This window comes from Raphanus sativus, chromosome 9 (assembly GCF_000801105.2).
Source record: "Raphanus sativus cultivar WK10039 chromosome 9, ASM80110v3, whole genome shotgun sequence".
Taxonomy (NCBI): Eukaryota; Viridiplantae; Streptophyta; class Magnoliopsida; order Brassicales; family Brassicaceae; genus Raphanus; species Raphanus sativus.
The window spans coordinates 29,853,532-29,876,378 of NC_079519.1; the positions used below are offsets into that span (position 1 = coordinate 29,853,532).

General features: G+C 32.2%; 5 protein-coding genes across 6 annotated transcripts; 2 read left to right on the forward strand and 3 right to left on the reverse strand.

Moving 5' to 3' along the window:
• Positions 1-1,411: 1,411 nt before the first annotated feature.
• LOC108825731 (dof zinc finger protein DOF5.4) lies at positions 1,412-2,484 on the reverse strand. Its single transcript, XM_018599080.2, has one exon. It carries the CDS (start codon positions 2,308-2,310, stop codon positions 1,552-1,554), a length of 759 nt encoding a protein of 252 aa, XP_018454582.1. The 5' UTR covers positions 2,311-2,484; the 3' UTR covers positions 1,412-1,551.
• Positions 2,485-5,791: 3,307 nt separating this feature from the next.
• Positions 5,792-6,498, reverse strand: LOC108827086 (basic leucine zipper 43-like). The gene has a single exon (XM_018600433.2). The coding sequence runs from the start codon at positions 6,365-6,367 to the stop codon at positions 5,792-5,794; it is 576 nt and encodes a 191-aa protein (XP_018455935.2). The 5' UTR covers positions 6,368-6,498.
• Positions 6,499-14,437: 7,939 nt separating this feature from the next.
• Positions 14,438-15,445, forward strand: LOC108828166 (thymidine kinase b). The gene has a single exon (XM_018601757.2). It carries the CDS (start codon positions 14,551-14,553, stop codon positions 15,304-15,306), a length of 756 nt encoding a protein of 251 aa, XP_018457259.1. The 5' UTR covers positions 14,438-14,550; the 3' UTR covers positions 15,307-15,445.
• Positions 15,446-15,558: 113 nt separating this feature from the next.
• On the reverse strand, positions 15,559-20,834 carry LOC108828164 (G patch domain-containing protein TGH). The gene is made up of 16 exons (XM_056994425.1): positions 20,692-20,834; positions 20,285-20,375; positions 20,109-20,203; positions 19,784-19,887; positions 19,401-19,462; positions 19,214-19,282; positions 18,935-19,086; positions 18,623-18,698; positions 18,459-18,545; positions 18,265-18,339; positions 17,940-18,084; positions 17,318-17,807; positions 16,900-17,181; positions 16,701-16,829; positions 16,435-16,602; positions 15,559-16,349 (listed from the first exon to the last, which is right to left on the reverse strand). The coding sequence occupies exons 1-16, from the start codon at positions 20,824-20,826 to the stop codon at positions 15,687-15,689; spliced, it is 2,823 nt and encodes a 940-aa protein (XP_056850405.1). The 5' UTR covers positions 20,827-20,834; the 3' UTR covers positions 15,559-15,686.
• A 167-nt stretch (positions 20,835-21,001) lies between these two features.
• LOC108828167 (protein Dr1 homolog) lies at positions 21,002-22,455 on the forward strand. 2 transcript variants are annotated; one of them, XM_018601758.2, is made up of 6 exons: positions 21,002-21,133; positions 21,228-21,291; positions 21,391-21,480; positions 21,587-21,681; positions 21,766-21,834; positions 21,927-22,455. In XM_018601758.2, the coding sequence occupies exons 2-6, from the start codon at positions 21,237-21,239 to the stop codon at positions 22,110-22,112; spliced, it is 495 nt and encodes a 164-aa protein (XP_018457260.1). In that variant the 5' UTR covers positions 21,002-21,133; positions 21,228-21,236; the 3' UTR covers positions 22,113-22,455. The 2 variants fall into 2 exon arrangements, with proteins under 2 accessions (XP_018457260.1, XP_018457261.1); XM_018601759.2 differs by having other exon boundaries at positions 21,037-21,133; positions 21,930-22,455.
• The last annotated feature ends 392 nt before the right edge of the window (positions 22,456-22,847 follow it).

Consider the following 22,847-nt stretch of genomic DNA (forward strand, 5'->3'; position numbering starts at 1 on the left):
TGAAAAATAAATATAATATAAAATAATTTTTACAGCAAGATGTTTAATAGCATGGTTATAGAAAATATCTATTTGGGGTTTTTAGAATATGATTTGACAATTTTAGAATAAAAGACGTTTTTTATATCTTTTATCTAAGAAATATTTTAGTTAATTTTTTTAGTTAAAAGATAAGAAACATATTGGTTCACACGTCCTAAAAAACTCCATTGATCATGATTTAATAAACTGATTGTTAATTCTTGGAGACACATTTCAATATATTAACATTTCTATTAGCTTTTAAAAAATTAAATAGAAATAAACAAATATAGTATCAATTTCTTTGTTTTAGAAATTGTAACTGTTCCAGTCGATAATCATGTTCTAATATTTTAATTTGTTATGTTATGTTTATGTATTTAAATTTAATTGCTCTAGATAAATATCGAGTAATGAAAGAGAAACATGTGGCTAATGAATAAGATACTATCCCTCCTTCCTATTTTGTTATACTTTTATCTTTAATCTGATTAGATACTCTTTTACAACTTGCTCATGAATAAGACATGACTAGACATAGAGTTTCCTTATTGTTGATACAAAAAAAAGCTAACAACATTTCATAGGTTTTTCAGTTGCAAAAAAAAAAAAAAACATTTCATAGGTTTTTTAATATAAGTGTCTCACAAATACAAATAAATATATTTTAAAGGAAAAAATATTATTAATGGTGTATTAAATATTGAATGATTTATTCAAAATATTCCAAATAAAATACCTTAAAATAATTGAAATACTCATTCAATAAAATAATATGTATATTTTATCTTTATTTGTAAAGTACTAATATAACAATCATTATAGATAACATGGCTTACTGAGGATTAATATCCAAATTAAACCGCCTCATGATCAGTGCTCAAACTCGTAAACGTCGACATATTATAAATTTATAACTATACCAGAAAAATACATAATCAAAGGAACAAAAGACAAGTTATTATATGCACAACCAAGATATAAAGTTAATTATTACTTATTAGACACATCAATGAAAAACATCTTAGAAAATCAAGATCTTATCAAACATACAGCGATAAGTAAATCGAAGCCAAATTATAACACCATTCCACATCTAAAAATTTGTACTCTTAGGCTATTCTTAATTAAAAAATAAGAAACAAGAGATATGTAGACAAGACGTTGTAGCCCAATGGTTAGGACGGGTCCCCGCCTGCACCCAGGTAGGGGGTTCGATCCACGCCGGAGGGAACTACCTTGCAACGCTCTTGTCACCCACACGGATATGGGCCATGCTTTCGGCCCATTTGAAAAACTGGGAGGGGCGTCTATCCGTGGGCATTCCTTCCCCTTGGGGATTAGTCTGGGCCTTCTGGGCTGGGATACCCCCAGGTTAAACAAAAAAAAAAAAACAAGAGATATGTATATTTTATATTTTGGGAATATTCTTACAACCAGTCACATATATTGTATAACAAAAAAAAAACCGTTTTCAAACCCATAAAAATACTTCAAAACTTTACCTTATGTGTATAATATTTTTGTGGATCAAAAAGAAGAGAATCTGTCAGAGAATTGAGGAAGGTAAAAATCATGCTGATCTTGGTGACTCCAGTGTGCATTATCAACGGTACTGGTTAGATCAAAGAGTGTTTGATCACCTCCACCACTTCCCCAATCCAACGGCTCAAATCCCATACTGGGATCAACCAGAGCCGTTCGATCCTCCAACTGCTGATGTACAGTATTACCTCCGAATTCGAACGGTGTCGTTTCAATAAAACCGCCCATACCGTCAGATGAGCCTTGTCCGAGCAACGTAGACCATTCTATCCCGTTTCCGTACAGTTTGAGATTATACATATCAGACGTAACCTTTGCTGTGACGGCGGTGGAGGTAGAGGCGGTGAGAGAAGAGGTCTCGCTGCTGCTTGGTTTCTCCTCTCCGTCTTGTGCAGTCGTTGGTTTGTCGGCGGTGGAAAGTGACGAAGACGGAGGCTGCTTAGACTTGGAACGTTTGGCTGTACGGCAACCACCACCGACGGGGACGTTACGGAGGACGCCGCCTTTGGTCCAGTAACGACGGCAGCTTTTGCAGAAGTGTCGAGGCTGAGAGTGGTTGTAGTTGTTGTAGTAGCAGAACTTTGTGTTGAGAGAGTTGCAACGAGGACACTTGAGAGATTGGTGATGGTTCAGGATATTGTTCTGATGCACTCTCATTCTCCGATCTCCACCTAGAAACCTCACCGTGCTTCCTCCTCCTCCTCCGCCGCTTCCGGTCATTGAGTAATCATGAATATCTTGCATTTTCCAAGAGAAAATAAGGAAACTTCTAATAAGGTTACAGTAGAGAAGGGGAGAGAGAGAAGAAGTAGTAAAGCATGGGATAGGCTTTTGTAACTCTGACACAGCAAATCTTTCATATGTCTGAACAGATAGTTCCTAATCGAATGTCGTTTATGCCCTTGTGATATTTTGTATTTCCTCAGTTTTGATAAAAAAATTTCCTGTTTTACAAGATCTTTTAAATTTTTTTAGTTGTGAAAATTATTTATTGTATTTTCAATATGCATGAAACTTATAGAAAATTTATCTTTTATATATGTTTTGAAGAATTATTTTACTATTTCCTAGTGTGTCTGTATTCAGAAGCTAGCTTCATGTCCAAATACTGTAATTGGCCCCATTAAGTTACATGAATATTATTATATCTTTCGCATCAAAACGATTAATTTTCTTAAACTTTCAATTTCAGTTTTTTATTTAAAGCAAAAGAGTAGCATTAGAGTCCAGTAATTGATAAATTAGTGCTTGTACATCTCTTATTTTTCACATCAAACCCCAACTTTTTCTTTAAAAATATTAATACATATATAAAAATACATATTATGGATTGAGCTACTAATCGGTTTCAATTCCCTGAAAAATTATTTGGTCCTCAACTTAGACACTCACAGTTGCAAAAAGAAAAAAAAAACACTAACTGAATCTTCTACGTGTCTCAGACTTAGTCCACGTACGACGTTGATCGAACTGAACTACGTTGCTTGAACATGCTAGAATCATTTGTGATGTATACACAATCCAACATGAGTTGTAATGTGATTAAGAAAGTATTGGAATTTTACTTTGCGCGTGGAATAGAAACATGACATAATTGTGTTTTAGTACGAAGATTCTTTGGGGATTTGAAGTTTTGTATAGGTTTTGATGAATTACTTGCATTGTTTTCAAAGACTTGTATTAGGATATTAGTGGAGGCAGTGTAAAATAAAGCCGACAAGCCGTTGCTTATTGTGACATCTAATTTATAGCATCTAACTTTGTTGTTGTGTGTTTTGGGTTTGACTAAACATATTTAAAACGTTTGTATCCCTTTCAGTTGTACAAATAATTCAATTTTGAATAGTAATTTTAACAATCGACATACTATTACTATACTAGTACTGTATAACGATTATCCAGCAGCTGATTAATTGCTTCATGAAATGTTTTCGCTCAAAATATTAATATACGAATCTTTTTCTATCCACGATAAACATCAATGATCCACAGAGCTTATAGTTGATTTTGATTGATTGTTCTTAGGTTACTGCAACTGCAACGGTTTTGAACCAAACAAAAAACTCTTTACTACAGAAGTAAGTGCATTTTTTTTTGAAGTAAGTGCATTTACCTTAACCTTTTTAATTCACAAATTGGTTAAAATTTAAAATTAATAATATCGAACACAATTCATCACTATTTTGCATCAAACACTTTTACTTTTCCCTAACCATCATCCATATATAACTGTTCTTCACTCTTTTACCGTGTAAAGTTATTTAATGTTTTGCAGTATTTCATTACCAATCAAACTCAATGCTTCATCCACCTCTAGTTTTAATCAACACGTTATTTGATTTGGAGTTTCTTTTTTGTTGGTTGCATAACAAACTTACCCTAATAATAATGAGGCAAGTCTTTTTTTTTGGTATATTGGGAATAATCTAGGCGGTTGATAAGGATTAGATCACATGTGGAGGGCTGAAAACGAAAGTTGATATCCACATATATTGGTTTCTCTACTTGTCGGTCACTCCGCTTTATCTGCTGATTCAAGAGCTATGTGCTCTGTTCCAGTGGTTCCTATTCTGCTACGTCATTGTACTCCTCTAACAGTTAATAAACTGTTTGGGTATGCAAATGTAGAGTATGTGTACAAAATCTAGTACTTGTAAATTGTAATCGCAACTACTTTTGTAAATTCTGGATTTTTCTTCTATCCACAGTGAACTGAAATCGAGAAACATCGTTCACGCTGTGACTGAATTTGAACTTACATCTTCAGTTGAAATATCTCAATGTTCATATGGCGAACATTTGGATGATGTGACGAATATTTTTTAAAATTTTAAATTAATTGATCCATGTTATAGTGGAAAGAGCAAAAAGGACCACTAATGGGGCTAAGCAAATGTCGGGTGCAAAATGCAAACACGACTATAGTGACGACATGTAATAATCCAGTGGTCATCGCTCATCTGTCACTTATGCTGGGAGTTTGTTACTGGGGTTAGCGATGCAAGACGAAGACTGTGATGAGAAACATATAGCAATAAACTATCTATTTGTGTTTTTTATGTTAAGCACTGATACATTTTTGTGTGTGGCAAAGCTATATAAGATATATTAACACTAACTATGTAAAATGGAAATAAACACTAAACGTGTCAGTGAGTTGAGCTGGTAGGTCACCAACTCACCATCTAGATCTCAATTCTCCATGTCCAGCCGTCGGTGGTCGGTTGAGATCGAAAAACGACTTGTAGCCCATAGGTCCCACCAGCTCACGTGATTCTTGGGTCCATAAAGCCCATCTCACAGCTCTAATCTCTCATACTTCTACAATAACACACATAGCTAATCATTCACGTAAGGCCCAACTTAAACTGTCAGTTTAGGAGGATGATTACACTACTGGAGTAGTCAACCGTAGTATTGTATAAAACACTCAAATCGTTGTAGTTAGTTCAGTTGCATGCTTCCTTTCTTTTGCTCGAATTTCATGAACGTTTCATCTATTGGATGCTATTTTTATTTCGTTTTCCTCAGTGAATTTTTGAGAGAACAACAATAGATGGTGAAACCAAAATGTGAATCAAGTAAGCATCAAAGAGATGTTTTTTTTACTTCTATCGTAAGATTTTATTTAGAATGTGTTGTAATTATGGATAATACTGTCTTTGGGTTTAATTGGCTAAAACTTTCAGGTGGCTTTGCACGCGTTTCTATGCACACTCGGATATTTCTGTACATTGTACAATGCCCTTGATCAAGAAGATGATGAAATCACTTTTCGAACAAGACTAGATTATGCATATGCTCAAATGAGCTTTATTTTGATAGAAAGAAAAGATAGCAATTGAAATAGCTCACGAAGCTTTATATTACTCATGAGCAAATAAAACTAAAGGAAAGACAAAACTTGAATTGTCACCAAGAAACTGAAAACGTAACGATTGATACGTATAAAATGAAGAAGGATAGTTGCTCTATGGAAACTCTAAAAAATACATCGTTTATTTACATCAATCATATTTATACTAATCTTCTTGAATGAAACCTATAAGCCATTGGCTTAGAACATCACACTGGTTTGATAACCTTCCTTAGGGCTTCTACATATATATGCAAAGTAATTGCTAGTGTAGTAGTAGTCACATTACATGTATATGTCAATCATATAGTACTACCGTCTTAGCACACCAAGAACTAGAAGACTAGAACATGAAACTTTTTTTTTCTTTTACTTACCAAAGAAAGTGTTGGTCCTGTTCGAAGTCTCTCCTCTGAGATGATTCACCTCGCGGTCACTGATGCTGCCGTCTACATTTCTCATAGGTATTAGCATTTCCGCCATGAGCAAGTGAAATGAATTGACTTTCTCCTTCAACTGTGAGTTCTCCTGTAAGATCTGGTGGTTACTTTCCAACAAATTAATGACTTTCTCAGACAAGTTATGATTCAAAATCATGAGCTGCTCCACTTGTTGCTGCAGCTCTTCTATCTGCTTCTTCTTCCGCATACGAGACCTTCTTGCAGATTCTCGGTTAGATACCATTCTTCTTTCCCTTCTTTCTTCTGGATCAAAACTCTCTCTGTGGCAAAAGGTCTCTCCATTTGGGTTTAAGTGATAGCGGTTGTTGTTGCTGCGGGTCGGCAAGTTTGATGATAGGGACTGCAAGTGGACATGGAAGCTAGGGTTTTGTAGAGATGATGAGTTGAAATGATCGTCCTGTGGTGGCATTCCTTCAAGGATGTCGAAACAATGATGAGAGCGATGGGGACTAGACTCCATGTTAGGTTTTAGATGTCTTATCATCAAAATGGGAGAGAGAGGTTAGTGTAGGCTTAAAATTAATTAAGATGTTAGATGCTATTTAATGACACACAAATTAACTTGCATGAAGACAACTGTTCTAACTTTAGCAGGTGAAACACTCCAGTAACTAACTTCTCTCTAGTGATACTTTTTGACAAAATCTAAACATCCTCATCAATGTTTAATATCTTTTTTATGGCTTCTTGTTTTTCTTAATACAATGTATTAGGGTTGGTGGATGCTAACTTGCATGTACTTTAGCTATCCACATTCACAATTTTACTTTTATAATCGATTCGTCAATTTAGAAAATCCTAGGACTGGTATAGTTTCTTTAAAAATACACAAAAAGAATACAAAAAAGAAAATGCGAAACGATTCAAGATGATGTACCATTAGCGTAAATTAATCAAAGTGGCCTTACCTACTTGAACAATGGTAATACAAATGTAAAATTGTGAATCACATAATAAGAAAAGAATGACCAAAGTAAACACAAACTACTATAAAGTCAAAGACATTAATTAATGCAAAGTTTTCAGACCGATAAACTTGAATTTCGAGGCTAAATAAAGCAGAACCAAACACTTCAAAAGAGATTATGATGGTTAACAGCTTCGAAAGTATATGTCAAAATGTAAGTAGCGTAACTGAGAGGCAATGTCTTGTTTCCAGAAATGGACAATGTGCCTCTTTTCTGCAAGTTACGTCTGAACCAACCTGAACCCATTGAAGCTCAAGCCACAGTCAGGATCGTTTACTAGATGTACAAATGCAGATCACAGAATATATATGATATATATATCATATTATAAATTGTTAACGTACGTTGAGCTGGTTTCTACACGTTACAAATGGCAACTTAACAAAGGTGTGTTTATACTTGAAACTCAATCCAACACTTGTATACATATATATGTCATCAGTGATAGTGTCTGTACTTGAAACTCAATCCAGCACTAGTATACACAGATAGTTTTGACGATAACATAGCAATGGATTTTAATGATAATTCACATATTTATCAAAAAAAGAAACATAGCAATGGATGGTCTTGGACGACGACAGTGTCTTGTCTTGCCAACGGAATAGGTGGTAAGCCAAGGCATTGATATAGTGATATAGGAAAAAGTATAAGGTCTATTCTTTTTGTTAGTATTTGTTAATCAAATGAATTCAAATTACAAGTACATATGTTAATTAATCTGACATATACAGATTAAAAATGCTGTGACGTAGAAAATATTACAAATTCTGATTTTTTTTCTTTAGAGTTGATCAAATGTGCTGGTTATAGTTATTTTATGTCATATAGATTAGTCATTTTCAAGTGTTACATCATTCAATTCAAGTTTTTATTTGTAATGCAAACTTACTATACACAGAGGTGCAAGTTTTTGTAAGAGATTCATATATATATAAAGGAATCCCAGCCTTTTCCTTTGTCTTCTCTGATCTTTATATCATTTGATACATAATTCTCTTTACATAAAAATATACCAAAATAGATGAATTTCGCGATATCACGGAATAATATAATCTAAATTCACTTACCGTAAATAAGTTTTGTATATATTTGAATTTATAATAATTTTAATAAATTAAATTTGTTGATAAAAAACAATTGAGAAATTTTTATTTGTTAATAATAGAAGAACTAGATTTTGATCTTCGTTTTAAAAACCAAAATTAATTTTTGGTTGATTTTATTTTATTTATTATAAAGTATCATTTATATTTATAATTTAATTATTTTAATATGTATCTAATTGATATATAATTTTGCATTCTTTATTTATTTTTGTTAAATTATTCATGCAATTATGACATCTGCCATGCGCATATTTACTTTGTCCATATATTTAAAATTTTAATGATAAATAATATGTTAAAAATGCAATTTTTTAATTTTATTATGTTTTAAATATAATTTTGACATTAAATTTGTGAGTAAATAATAAGTCTCTAAATAATGTCATATATATATATATTAAAAACTGAGTTTCTAAAACATCATTTTGATGCAAATTGTAAAATCTTATTTAAAGGTTTAAAAGTTAGAACCCGTATTATAATACATAATCATATTTTACTTTTAACAAAATCAGTTGTAATAGTTATTGATAAGAGCTAAATATGTGTTGTGTTGACCTAAAATAATGAATATTATTTTATGAAATAACATATGCTCTTTTAAGTGTTTTGTTCTCTTTGTAATTAGTTTTACATAATTATATAAATATAGTTATATGAAAATAATAACATCATCCATCTTAGTTTTAGTTTTAATTTTACTAGTTTATAATAAAAATGAATTTCTTTAACTTTCAGCCATTTTATATTAGTCAAAGTTCATTTTAATTATATAACTAGATTTTGAAGGGTGGGTATATTTTTGTTTTACATTTTCTTTAGAAACTTAACTTTAATATGTGTTTTTAATCATATTTGTATTTTTCTTTGTAATCATATTTGTGTAATATTTTTTAAATGAAATTAGTAAAATGTTTTCATAATTGTATTAAAATAATTAGACCAAACCTATATCAATATGTTATGTTGTTGTTTTATTAGAATAAATTAAATATTTTTTTGTAAACTAATTGAATAGGCTAAACTGTTCAATCCAATGATTTAAATATTTTATTTATTTGATAGAATAAATGACAGAAATTAACTACAGCTGTAAAGTATAATTGTAACACAATCCTTCATACAACTAAATAATAAGCATTATAATCTTAATTCAATCAAGTTAAAACTATATTAATAATTTTAACATCTTAGATTTTTTTTTAATTTATATAAAAAACTAATTAATACCAAATCAAATATTTAATTTATAATATTCAATTTAAAAAGTTTAATTATTTTAAAAATACACTTTATAAAATCTCAAATAGAGAGTATGTTGAGAAAATGGAGGATTTGGAATTAAAGTATTGCCAATTATTGGTAATATAATAATTTTACAGATCTTGGAAGTCCGACGAAGAAATTATATATATATATATATATATATATATACTTATTTAATGAAAAACATGAAAATATACAAAATCACTTCTCAAATACTATTATAGATAGTCAATATGCTAAAAATATGATCAACAAGCTGACTTTTGATCCTTACAACTCTTTCTTGAACAAAGACTGTACAGATCATCTAGATTTGTAAACAAATATATTTCTCTATTGATATTACCACCTTTTTTGGTCATATGACATACTTGATGTTTTAAGAGAAGAAATATGTCATTTTACTTAGGCTTAAACTTTTTTTGTCAACAATTTTTTTCATTTTCTAGGAATCTCTACTTATCAATAGAGATGTATTTGTATTATCATAGATCTCCACTTTTTTAGATATATAAATATAAAAGTATATGTTTTCTATAAAATATTTGGTTGATGTTTATCACATCTTTTTAGTATTAATCTGAGTGATATATTCCGAATTCATTTGTCTAATTAAAAAAAATAGTTAATTTTTGACTTTCAAACGATATATTAATAGAGAAATTCTAATGTATCACAAACTTGTTATCAGATGATAAAATGTGTTAAAGAAATTATTTGATTTTTACTTTTAAATGATGTGGCTAGCATGCATTCTAATAAATGTATGCTATTTAGTGATCTAAATACAAAGAGTATGCGTTAAGTTTCAATCTCTAAAGATGTTGGAAGAAGTAACTAAATTTAATCAATCCATGGAAGTTTTGTTTTTTGTTAATTCTGTTAATGGCTGTGTCAGCATTAAAATTAAATTCTTTTTTTCTCTAGAGAAAAATGTTCAATGCAACATTTTTAAGAAGTAGGTTTAAAGTTGTGAAGTACATATTTCCAATCAAAACATGTTTTGATGAAATTTTTCTTAAATTAGCTAGTTCATAAGTGAATGACATCAACCTTTTTCTAGTTATAGCTATGGTATTATTATTGTATTCTTTGATTTATATACTAAACCATGTTTTAATAACAGAAATTAATTATTTTTTTAACATCGTCATCATTTTAATCTAATATTTTAGTAATAATATTTAATTCCAAAAATTAAGTTTCAACGTATTTAAACATATAACATATTGATTGATATAATCTTTTGGATATAATGGGAAATAGTTAAATCAGCTATTTTGTTGATTGAGCATTAAACCTAAAGTCCAATGGATACATAAATATAATGTGAAACTGAATTTAATGAATTAGTCGTATTTAGAGCAATAGAAATCACCTGAAATTGAGTTGTTTTAACACACCAGCTTGTGTTCTACTCTGTTTATTTCAAACAAACAAAAAAAGCGAGAGGCCAATATCAAATGAATGCGCAATTTGAAATCATTTTGTATATCTTGGAAAAAAACTACAATAAATCATCAGGTTGCTATTGTAGTATTATAAAAACCCTAATGGTCAATGATTCATTATTATACTGTATATCTAAAGCTATATTCTTAACATTTTATTTTTAACAACTAGGTGTTTTGTATGTAAATGCATGCATAATATTTTATAAATATTTATTAATTTATATTTTATAATACAAAATCTAGCATAATAAGTTATTATTTATTTTTTCAAAAAATTATAAATCAAACATCAAATCATTTGTATATGAATTTTTTTCATAAAAATATATATGCTTATTATTATGTTGAAATTTTGAAACCACTCACATATTAGATTTTAGAAAAAATCTGTATACAAAAAACATCTTTATACAAATTATTTTTCTTGATAAATATTTAATTTTAAACTATTTATATCTTAATGTTTTAGATTTTATAATATAAATATATTATTTCCAGATAAAAAACAATATATATATGTATATAATGTAAATATGGTTAGTTTGAGAATTTTAATATATTAATTTATAATTATCTAATATATCATATAAATATTATACTATGAATACTAAATTCGATTTTAATTATATAATAAGTTATACATATATATAATTCATTAAGAGTAACAACAACATCAACAAGTTTAACTTTGAATGTGTAAGCTCGAATGCGAAAAATTACTTTGCAAATAATAATATACATAGTTTAATAAAAACTGAAGAAATTTAAATATTTGAAGTCTAGTTAATCCCTATTAATAAAAAGTACCTTTTGAAGCTCCAGAGAGCGTCCACATCAACGAAAAAAATTCATCAGAAAGATGCCACGTGGCATTAATACTAAAAAGTAAATATACAATATAAGGAAACTAAATAATAAGTCAAAATACAATATAAAAAATAGAAATATTACATTAAACATATATCTGAAATAATGTATATTTTACATTTTAATTATTTCCAAATATTTTTAAGAAATTGTAATATTACAATATTAGTAAATATTAGATTAAAAATATATTTAAAATAACATATAGTTTGATATTTTAATTATGTCATAATATTACTTCTATCTGAAAAAGTAAGAGCATTAAAATAAGTAAATATAAGTTAAATAAGTAAATATACAATATAAGAAATAAAATATTACTTTTAACATCTATCTGAAAAATAATTAAAACAAAACTATTACATTAATATTTATGTCATGTGGTATTATTATTAAAAACAGAAAATAAATAATTTAGATATACAATATAAAAAACAAAATATTACATTAAATATCTATCGTAATATTGTCATTTGATACAAAAGGCTAATATCTGTCGTAATATTAGCCTTTTGAGGTTTCACGGAACGTGCACATTTAAAAAATTCATCAGAAGATGCCATGTGACATTAATACTAAAAAGTAAATATATAATATAAGAAAACTAAATAATAAGTCAATATACAATATAAAAATAGAAATATTACATTAAACATATACTGATATAATATATATTTTACATTTTAATTATTTCCAAATATTTTTAACAAATGGTAATATTACAATATTAGTAAATATTAGATTAAACATATATTTGACATAACATATAGTTTTATATTTTAATTATGTCGAAATATTACATCTATCTGAAAAATTAAGAAAATTAAAATAAGTAAATATAAGTTTAAAAGTAAATATACAATATAAGAAACAAAAATATTACTTTTAACATCTATCTGAAAAATAATTAGAAAAAACAAAACTATTACATTAATATTTATGCCACGTGGTATTATTATTAAAAACAGAAAATAAATAATATTAGATATACAATATAAGAAACAAAATATTACATTAAATATCTATCGTAATATTGTCATTTGATATAAAAGTAAGAAAATTAGAATAATTAAATATAAAATATAAGAAAAATAAAAATAAGTAAATATACAATTAAGAAATAAAAACTAAATTAAACTTCTATATAAAAATATATAGTAAAATAAATAATAAGTAAATATTTAGTATATGTAATAAAATATTATGTTTAACATTTATCATACTATTAGAATAAGTAAATATACAATATAAGAAAAAATAAATAACAACTAAAATAAAATATAAGAAATATAAATATTACATTAAACATCTAACATAATATTATCATTTAATATAAAAGAAAAAATAGAATAAGTAAATATAAAATATAAGAAAAAATAAATATACAATATAAGAAATAGAAAACTTAATTAAACATTTATCTGAAAATATATTGTAAATATATAATAAGTAAATATACAATATAAGAAATAGAAAAAAAATAACATCTACCTGAAAAACGTATAATAAAATAAATAATAAATAAATATACAATATAAGAAATAAAATATTGCATTAATTATAATATTAGAATAAATAATAAAAATAAATACTAAGTAAATACAAAATAAAAATAATTAGAAAACTACATTGAACATATATCGGAAAAATATATAATAATAAATAGTAAGTAAATGTACAATACAAGAAATAAAAATATCCCATTAAACATTTATTGTAATATTAAAATTTGATATAAAAGAAAAAAAATTAGAATAAGTATTTATACAATATAAGAAAAAATAAGTAAATATACAAAATAAGAATGGAAAAACTATATTAACCATCTATCTGAAATAAATATATTTTTACATTTTTATTATTTCCAATATTTTTATTAGTAAATATATAATATAAGAAAAAACAAGCTTACATTATAAGAAACAGAAATATTATATTAAACATCTATCACAGTATTATCATTTGATATAAAAGCAAGAAAATTAAATTAAGTAAATATAAAATATAGAAAACAATAAATAAATATACAATTAAGAAGTGAGAAAACTAAATTAAACATCTCTTTGAAAAATTTATAGTAAATAAATAATTATGAAACGTCTACATCAAAATACAAAACAAACATCGAAAAGAAGTCACATGACATTGTTACTCTATGACTCATTACCGAATTATTAAAATAAGTACATATACAACCAAAATAATTTATCCATAACTTTTAAAGCCTCTCTAAACAATTTATTTTTTACATTGCAGTTTTTTTTCAAGAATACTATATATGTATACTTTGAGCAAGACAATCTAAAACTAATATATTAAATCATAATTAAGCATTTAAAGAATAAAATATTTAATAAACGTAAGAGAACCAAATAGAAAACAACCACAAGTAAAGTGAAAGACAATTTTTAAATTATAATAGTAGATTTATATTAAGGCTACAACTATTAGTTAGATGTTTCTTTGTTAAAAGTAATCGAAGTGACATATTGTTAGAAACTAAACTAGAACAAACTTTAAAAAATAATTATTTTTTATTTGTAATTTGATATGTAAAATAATTAGACAAATTTGACATGATAAAAATATAAAAATTAATTTAATATTTATCTAAAAATGAACTAAATATTTTAAATATATTTAAATTATTTGTATATTTGTGTATCCGCCCGTAGGGCGGGTTTAACCCTAGTATTTATAATGCTGTAGAATTGAATATTCTGTTTGTTTTAAATAAAAGATATTTAAATTTGAAAAATAAAATTTCTTTATATTAATACCATTTGTAAAGTTTTTACTGTACTACAGTACTACTAAAACTGAATGTCATACATAACCGTAAGAGAAAGCGGTTAAGGTAAACCGGCGGTAAAACAAATCATGATTTGAAAACGGTTCAACTAAACCAGACTACATGCTTAAACCCTCACCCAAGTTTAGAAGCTGCAAAAACCCTACGGCTTGTCATCGTCATCATCTTCCTCCTCTGCGGATCGGATCTCAATGTTCGCTGCTTCAATGAGAGCACTAATCTCTCCCTTCTCTCTTCACCTTCCTAAAACTTCTCTCTTCTCAACGGCTCTTCGCGCGCATAGTTCGTCCGCATCTAAGCCGTCCTGCTCCTCCTCCGTCTCTTATCCTGGAGAGATATACGTCGTCGTCGGCCCAATGTTCTCCGGCAAAACCACGACGCTTCTCCGCCGAATCCTCGCGGAGAAGGAAACCGGGAAGAGGATAGCCGTGATCAAATCGGATAAAGACACACGGTACTGCGCCCATTCGATAGCGAGCCACGACGGAGAGAAGCTCCCTTGCTGGTCCCTTCCGGATCTATCGCGTTTCAAGGAGAGATTCGGTTACGACGCGTATAAGAATCAGTTAGACGTGATCGGGATCGACGAGGCTCAGTTCTTCATCGGAGACGATCTATACGAGTTCTGCCGCGAGGCTGCCGACGAGGAGGGGAAGACGGTGATCGTGGCGGGACTGGACGGAGATTATCTGAGGAGGAGGTTCGGGACGGTGCTGGATTTGATTCCGATCGCGGATTCGGTGACGAAGCTGGCGTCGAGGTGTGAGTTGTGTGGGAAGAGAGCTTCGTTTACGTTGAGGAAGACGGAGGAGAGAGCGACGGAGTTGATCGGAGGAGCGGATGTGTATACGCCTGTGTGTAGGAGTCACTATGTTAGCGGTCAAGGCGTTTTGGAGTCCTCTCGTGCCTTTTGGATTCGTCTTTACAAACGCTACGCGGGACTTTAGTAGCAACGAGTCTATCCCGCCATTATAGTAGGCGTTTTGCTTAGCGTATTCGTAACCCTCCAGACGGTCTAGAGGCTTTTAATGTACTACTAGTTTAATTAACAAAGGTTATGGATTTAATCCAGCTTAATTAAACCTATTTATGTCGCACTTTTCGTTTATATGCAGTTCGGCAGTTCCTATACAGCTATTTTTTATGTGTATAATTGAAGATTAATCAAATACAAGTCTAATAAATAAAGGCTAATCATATGTTAGAAACTAAGCTCATCATTTGCTATATAACTTGACCATCAAAAACGTGTAGAATATTGCAGCATAACTCAATTCTATAGTGTTTCAATGTTCACAACAAAGATGTGTGCAAGTCTGATTTGGTTTCAGTCTCTGTGCCTCCGCTTCTCCCGCCTTGACTCTTTCCGGTCTTCGTCTACACTGTACCGTGAAGAAGAAGAGGAGTCCTTGGTCTCGTAATGTTTTGTATGATGCTTCTTGTGGCTACTTCTCTTCTCTCTAGAAGATTCTCTCCTCTTTCTTCTTGATCTCGAACTTCGCTTATCCTCCCTGTTGTGGTGGTCACTGGACGAATCGCTATCTGAATCATTGTTTCTGTGCCTACTCTTCTTGGAACGTTTTCTCCTCCGTTCATCTCCTGAGGATTCACTTGAAGATAGATCGTCTCCGCCACTCCACTTTCTTGGCGACTCCTCTCTCTTTTTTGTACTCTTTTCTCCTTCAGACTCGAGTTTGAGGCTGCTTGTTTCTTTTGTTTCAGGTCTTCTCTCATAAGCTGAAGCTGAATCGGATTTGCGTTTGGACTTGTTATCTTCTTCCACTGGCTTGGTTCCTTCCGGGTAGGTGACACCAGAAGGTGGTACTTCGAAACCCAGTTCTTTCCCTAAAGATTCTAGAAAATCACCAGCTATGAGTCGGTTTAATGTGGTTGCAGCAGCCGCTTCATTCTTCTTTTCTTGACCCTCTTGTCTCTTTCCATTCGTAGGTTGTTCTTCATCATCATCTTCAGAATCATCAGAGAAAATGGCCTACAAGTGAACGCAGCCGAAAATTTATTGACTAAGAATATCATAGACTAGCATAAACTTTCTCAGACAAAGACACCCTCCTTACCTTGTAAAGATCAACAGGTCTCTCCAGATTCTCCACTTGTACCTCGACTTCTGGCTCTTCTACTGGTGTCTCTTTCTTAGGTTCTTGTAGATCAGATACAGCTTTCATTGTATCCGGCAAGAATATAAGAGAATCCATTTTGTTTCTTGCTCGCGGAGCAGTTCCCGGCTGTAAAATTAACGGGGCAATGTTTAATACCAAATGTTCAAAGAAAGTAAGATTTAGATGACGTTCAGGAAGGAGAAGCAAGGAATCAGTTATTTTACCTTTCCCATGAAAGGATCAGGAAGGTCAAAGCGTTTGCACAGAAGAGGTGCAGGACGCCATTGGAACTCTTCCCTTTTAGGGTATGTCTTACTTGATTTCATGTCTACCACTCCAGTGTCTTTAATTTGCTGTTAAAAGAAAAAGAAGTTCTTAACATATGAGCACAGAACCTCCAATACACAGGTACTGTAGACATACCTCTGTTCCACCAGAAGTAAATTGCAGCCCTCCTGCAAGAAAGTCGATAGGCCGTTCAGTGGCTCGTCTGACCTCCTTGTAAGCTTTCCCTTTCTCAATGGCCTCAGCTGCAGCCTCAAAGTCCAGCCTCTCTTGAGCACGAGCTGATTCCGACATGCTGTTGAATATACTGGAATCTGTTGTACGTAACCCTCCTTTGTATTTCTCCTTAAGAAACTGCTCAAATCTGGCTTGCTTTGCCAGGTCATCTTTGAAGGGCTTGACAGCCTCGGCTGCCTCTTGCTATTTCAAGGAGACAAAGAGCAAAACAAATCTAGAATGTAAGTGCAACGGAAACAAAGGTAGACCACTTCCTTGTAAGACATATACAATGTGTGACCACGCTAAAATTTAATAAGGTGTTAGGTTGTTTACTTACAGATGAAGCAGATTTAGTGAATGTGTCAGAGAGATTGGTCGGGAACTGGAAGGATCCTCCAGAAGAAGCAGAGGTTTCAGTTTCTTTCATACTTTTCTGCAATGGCTTTTCCCCTAATAAGCTACCACGCTTTTCTGCAGTCATTTTCTCAACGCTTGGAGGGACCTTAAAATCTAACTGCAGATTACCTTTATCACCGCGCTTTTGTTGCTCCTCCCACAGCCTTCTTAAATAGTAGTCATGACCGCTTCCTCCCCGAAGAAAATCAAACAACTGATTTGATTCGTTCTTCTCTCTAGAAAGATCCTCGTACAGTTTCCCGCAGCGGGAAACAAATGTTGCAAAGCCATCGATTAGAAGTTTAAGATTCTTATCTTCAGGGGGAGGAACATCTGGAGGAGGAACAGCACTTGGCTTAGTTTCAGCCTCTCGAGGACCAAGAAACTTATGCCGGGCCACAAAGTCCTTTGGGATTTTCGGAGGATCAAACCTAGTAAAATATAGGGGAAAATACAAAATAATGTAAATTGGAGAATTATGCAGATGATAGTACATAGTTGTAAACTTGTAATCAGAATCTTCTGAGAGTACGAGCTTTACTGGACGTGGAATTGTGTTATACCTCTCTACACTGTAGTCAGAATTCGAAGCCGCTCCGAAACCTGACAGAACGTTATGTTCTTTTGAGGTTAACCTCAATGTATTATCATTGTGCGGTCTTACTGGCTGTTCATCTTCTATGACATAAGTCTGATTAAAGTCGTAACCTGAAAGAATTGAAAGAGACTTATTATTCTACATTAACACTTTGTATAAACAAAATAATTTACTTTGACCAACAATGGTTTGCTTCCTCGAGAATCAGAGAAACAGTCAAACCCCACAGAGATACGGATGTTTATAACAAAGAACAACCATGATTAGGGAAATAGCCATTCTGTCCTTACCAGCATAGACATCTTCATCTTCGACATCAAGCTCCTCAAGTGCGCCAATGCCAAAACCAGGAGCAATCTTTCCTGCTGATTGTTCAACTCATATTAGAAGCAACCAAAAGCTGGTATATAGGCATTATGCAGTAGAGTGTGCGTGTCTTAAAGCAAAGAAGAGGAAAATGATAAATGGTGAGTCAAGATCTTACAGTTAGGTCCGAAAAGGCTTTCCTTCATCGACAAAGGTTTTTTGAAGCCAGCCTCCCTACTGGCAGACAAGCGAGATCTTTTCTTTTCTACAATGCAGAAAAAGAAAGCAAGTTAGTCACAATGCTTTGACAGCAAAAACATCATGTAAGTCCAAACTAGATACCTCTAAACTCAGGAGCATGCTTATAAGGATCAAATCCTAAACCATGCAGGTCCTGCTTTGGATTGAGAACATATACCTGCAACAGATAATGAAGGAACAAAGAAAATCATCAGAATCGATGTCTCTGAAGGTGATATCTAAAGAACTTCTGCAGCAGATCAGAAGCTGTATTTACAATTCTAAATTTATTCTGAAAAGAAATTTAGATTGGAAAGTTTAAGAAAATATGAATAATAGATCTATGACACAAAAAGCAATTACAATCAACAGTATAAAGCTCGTTTGCAAAGAGAAACTAGAAAGTTGACTCACAGGAGTGGTTTCAGAAATTTTAATATCTTCACTGAACTGTTGATCCAGAGAAGTTTCCACATGACTCTCCGAAACCAGTGAGTCCGAAGAGTCCTTAGTATTCTCATCAGCGGAGAAGGCTAAGAATGCTTTTCTAGCTTCCCTACGAGCATCTGCACTGTATCAAAGAGAAACATGAATTAACAAACTCAAATACTTATTTACGTGCACAATCAATCAAAAGGAAAATAAAAAGAAGCAGAGTCTCATCTGTGACATTCCAAGATAAAGGGTACAAACCTGAACTAGCACGCACATCCTTAATTGAATGACCACGCCGCCATCCCATCTTCAACAAAAGTCTGACCCCTGAAACAAAAGAAAGAAGCACATGTGAGATCAGGATTTCTTTACTTAATGCATTGGAGAAATAAAGAGAACCAAAAAGGAGGTTTTGCTAAATATTAAAGAGGCTTTCAAAACTAACCAATTGATTCCGAAACTGGAGCAATAAGTTCGTCATGCACTGGGCCAGGAATGGCTGATGGCCTGCGATACAGTAAAAAAGTTGTCACAAAATTTCAAGAAACTTCATAGCCAACTCAAATGAAGAAAAAGAACCTTAAGTTATAGCAACTTCTTAAATTCTTATCAAAATTAGACTATCACACAATCTCTAAAACACTGCTCGTGCCAAAGCAAAAAGAGGCAGACTTGAAAGAAAAGCCTAAATATAGCTCCTAAGAAATTTACAGATGATTGAACCGTGTACAAGGAAAAGTGGAAAATCCGATGTAATCTTGAATTTTAATCAGGCTACAACAATGCATGAAAAGCACAAAGGAATATGACAAAAAAGTATATAGATACCTTTCGTTCTGTTCTTTCTCAGCTTGCTTGCGAGAATGTTCGGCTGCTGTAAAACCAAATGTGTCAAACTGTGAGCTCGCAGACAGTGATTGTCCCTCCAACTCCTGAAATACAACGGCAACTAGAGTGGCTTAACATCTTTCCAAACATAGACGTCTTCCACAGAGAAAAAAAAATAAAAATTATTCATTCTCCAGTTACCGTTAAGGAGTGTTACAGCAGGATTATGCAATACACGGTAATCATATATTGACTATAGCTTAAACAATAATGAGTTGAACTAAAGCATTAAAGAATCTAACAAGGAGAAGAACATGACACATACCGCCTTTTCATCTTCATCTAGGAAGTCTGAAATATTTTGCTTTCTCGCTCCAGCTCTGTTCTTCCTTGATGAAGTAAACGACTGTGGAGCCCATCCTGAAATTCAACTCAGACTGTAAACAGAAAAGTACAGATAAGTATCTAATCTACGAAAATCCAAGTAACTCTAAGTTATACCCTCTTTTGACCCCACTGTATTGTAATAACCAGCAGAATATCCACCAGTAAATGCTCCATGAAACCTTCTCCGACCTTCTTCATCAGTCACCTGGGCATTGTAAAACTTTAAGAAGTCAGCAGCTTCCCACAGAATGTTACAATCTACACAGATGATCAATCTAATACCTATCTCTATATACATCAATATGTGAGAACCAACACAGAAAATACCAAAACCTCAGCTACACATAAATCTCCGATAAACACGATTCGCAGTACTAAACCAGCTACAGTAAACCGGAATGCCTAGAATAATCTTTCTTCCCTATACAGTAAGTTAAAATCGCGTTTCTCGCGATGCTCTATTTCTCAATTCGTCAGCAACTAAACAGACAACTAGAAGAATCCAAAAAAAATATCTTCACCTCTTGCTTCCAAGCAGGGAGAGTTCTGAGGTTTCCGGAAGCTCCCGCGACTGCTTTCTTCTTACGGCTACCGATCTCTTCCTCTCGCTCTATCGGCGTCCCGAGAAACACGAAATCATCCTCGTTTGATCCCATTCTCTCTTCCCACCACCACCACCCAGGAGAAAACAAAAAAAAAAACACCAATCCCAGAATCTTTAAACACTTCTCCGGAGAGACGATTGAACAAGATTTGGGCCTAGTTTGGGTCAATTTCTCGGCCCATATAGGTTTTCGATATTATTTATAAAATTATTTCCCGTTTTCTATTAAATCGCTAAAACTATCTCCACGCGCCTTCGAGTGGGATTCACGCGCATTTCCGTCTGCCCTAGTCGCCATCCGATAAGATCTCGCCGCGACTCGTCTGTATAGCGATTCGTACCGTGTTGACTCAGTTACGGTGAGTCCTCCGATCATCCTATCTCTTGATTTCCCCATTAGCGAATCGTCGCGTACGCATAGGTTTTAACTTGAAAGCTCGATTGATTCTGCAGATTTGAACAATGGATCCGATGGATATAGTCGGCAAATCCAAAGAAGACGCTTCGCTTCCGAAAGGTTTAGCCTTTTGAATCCACTCTTACGCTCATCGGATTCACAAGCTTTCTCGATTAGCTTGAGAAACTATATGTTTTGATTGTGTTTGTTTGGTTTCAGCTACGATGACTAAGATTATAAAGGAGATGTTACCACCTGATGTTCGTGTTGCTAGAGACGCTCAAGATCTTCTTATTGAGTGTTGTGTAGGTATAATGAAACATCATTAGATTAGACTCCTTTGTGGTTTCTCTCTCTCTCTCTCTCTCTCTCTACTTGGAGTGAGGAGTTTTGATTGCGTTTTTTGTTTCTGCAGAGTTTATAAATCTTGTATCTTCAGAATCTAATGAGGTTTGTAACAAAGAGGATAGACGAACGATTGCTCCTGAGCATGTTCTCAAGGCGTTACAGGTTTTAATTTCTTGTCCTTTGTGCTCTTATACCAAACAAAGAAACAAGCTTTAGCTCAAAGACATAAACTTTGTTGTGAAACAGGTTCTGGGATTTGGAGAGTATATTGAGGAAGTGTATGCTGCTTATGAGCAACATAAGTATGAAACCATGGTAATAACACTTTCTCTTGATACTTGGAAGATGAAGGAGAGACCTTTTTTAACATATAACTTTCTCTCCTACGTTTGTAATTTGATGAGTAGCAGGACACGCAGAGGAGTGTGAAATGCAACAGTGGAGCTCAGATGACTGAGGAGGAAGCAGCAGCTGAGCAGCAACGTATGTTTGCAGAAGCACGTGCGAGAATGAACGGAGGTGGTCCGGTTCCTCAACCCGAACATCCTGAAACCGAACAGCCTGAAACCGACCAGAGAAATCTGCAAAGCTAATTGGAGCTAGCCTATATGGCTTGGTAGGCAAAAAAATAAAAAAGAAATGAAAAGAGCATCCTTTTAACGTTCCCTTGTAAGTGCAAATGTGCTCTTTAGTCTTAGTATAATATAAGCTAGTGTTCTACGATCTTGAAACACTTGTGATTCCGATGTAGTTACTAGTTAGTAAGCATTTCTTGTTTTGTGTTTACACTTCTATCCTGAGTACATATGGTTGATGATGGGTTTACAGAGGGAGTTTTATCTAAATTTCCTGATGTTTGCAAGTTTGATGCTGGTTAGTGATTTAGTGTATTGTACGACTAATATAAAGAAACTAATATAAACCAAGATTTGTATACTGTATGGATCAATATTAAAAAAAAAAAAATCTCCAGGTTAAGCGTATGCGACATGTAGACCGATTTCTAAGCATAGTTATGCAGACAAAGTTTAATTTATTACCGATATGTTGGTTTCTCGACCGATTTTCGGAACACTTTCAATATGGATCAGCTGATCAGATATATCTTATAATTTAGAACGGCCGATATATCTATGTAAATTCATAATATTTTTACATAAAATCTTCTTCTCAAAAATACGATAGGCTTTAGTTGAACATAGGCAACCAAATTTCTAAATATCATTTTGAGAAAAGAATTTCATGTATCACTGATTTGTTGGTGCCTAAACTGGTTTTTATAACACTGTTTCAATATTGATCAGTTGATCAGATAAGAATGTAGATTG

Coding starts and splice junctions, on each gene's coding strand:
- LOC108828167 (XM_018601758.2), top strand. CDS start 21,237: ATGGATCCGATGGATATAGTCGGCAAATCCAAAGAAGACGCTTCGCTT. Junction 21,481..21,586: donor TCTTATTGAGTGTTGTGTAG/GTATAATGAAAC, acceptor TTGTTTCTGCAG/AGTTTATAAATCTTGTATCT. Junction 21,682..21,765: donor ATGTTCTCAAGGCGTTACAG/GTTTTAATTTCT, acceptor GTTGTGAAACAG/GTTCTGGGATTTGGAGAGTA.
- LOC108827086 (XM_018600433.2), bottom strand. CDS start 6,367: ATGATAAGACATCTAAAACCTAACATGGAGTCTAGTCCCCATCGCTCT.
- LOC108825731 (XM_018599080.2), bottom strand. CDS start 2,310: ATGCAAGATATTCATGATTACTCAATGACCGGAAGCGGCGGAGGAGGA.
- LOC108828164 (XM_056994425.1), bottom strand. CDS start 20,826: ATGGGATCAAACGAGGATGATTTCGTGTTTCTCGGGACGCCGATAGAG. Junction 19,888..20,108: donor TAGATGAAGATGAAAAGGCG/GTATGTGTCATG, acceptor GTTGTATTTCAG/GAGTTGGAGGGACAATCACT. Junction 19,463..19,783: donor GAGAAAGAACAGAACGAAAG/GTATCTATATAC, acceptor ACTGTATCGCAG/GCCATCAGCCATTCCTGGCC.
- LOC108828166 (XM_018601757.2), top strand. CDS start 14,551: ATGTTCGCTGCTTCAATGAGAGCACTAATCTCTCCCTTCTCTCTTCAC.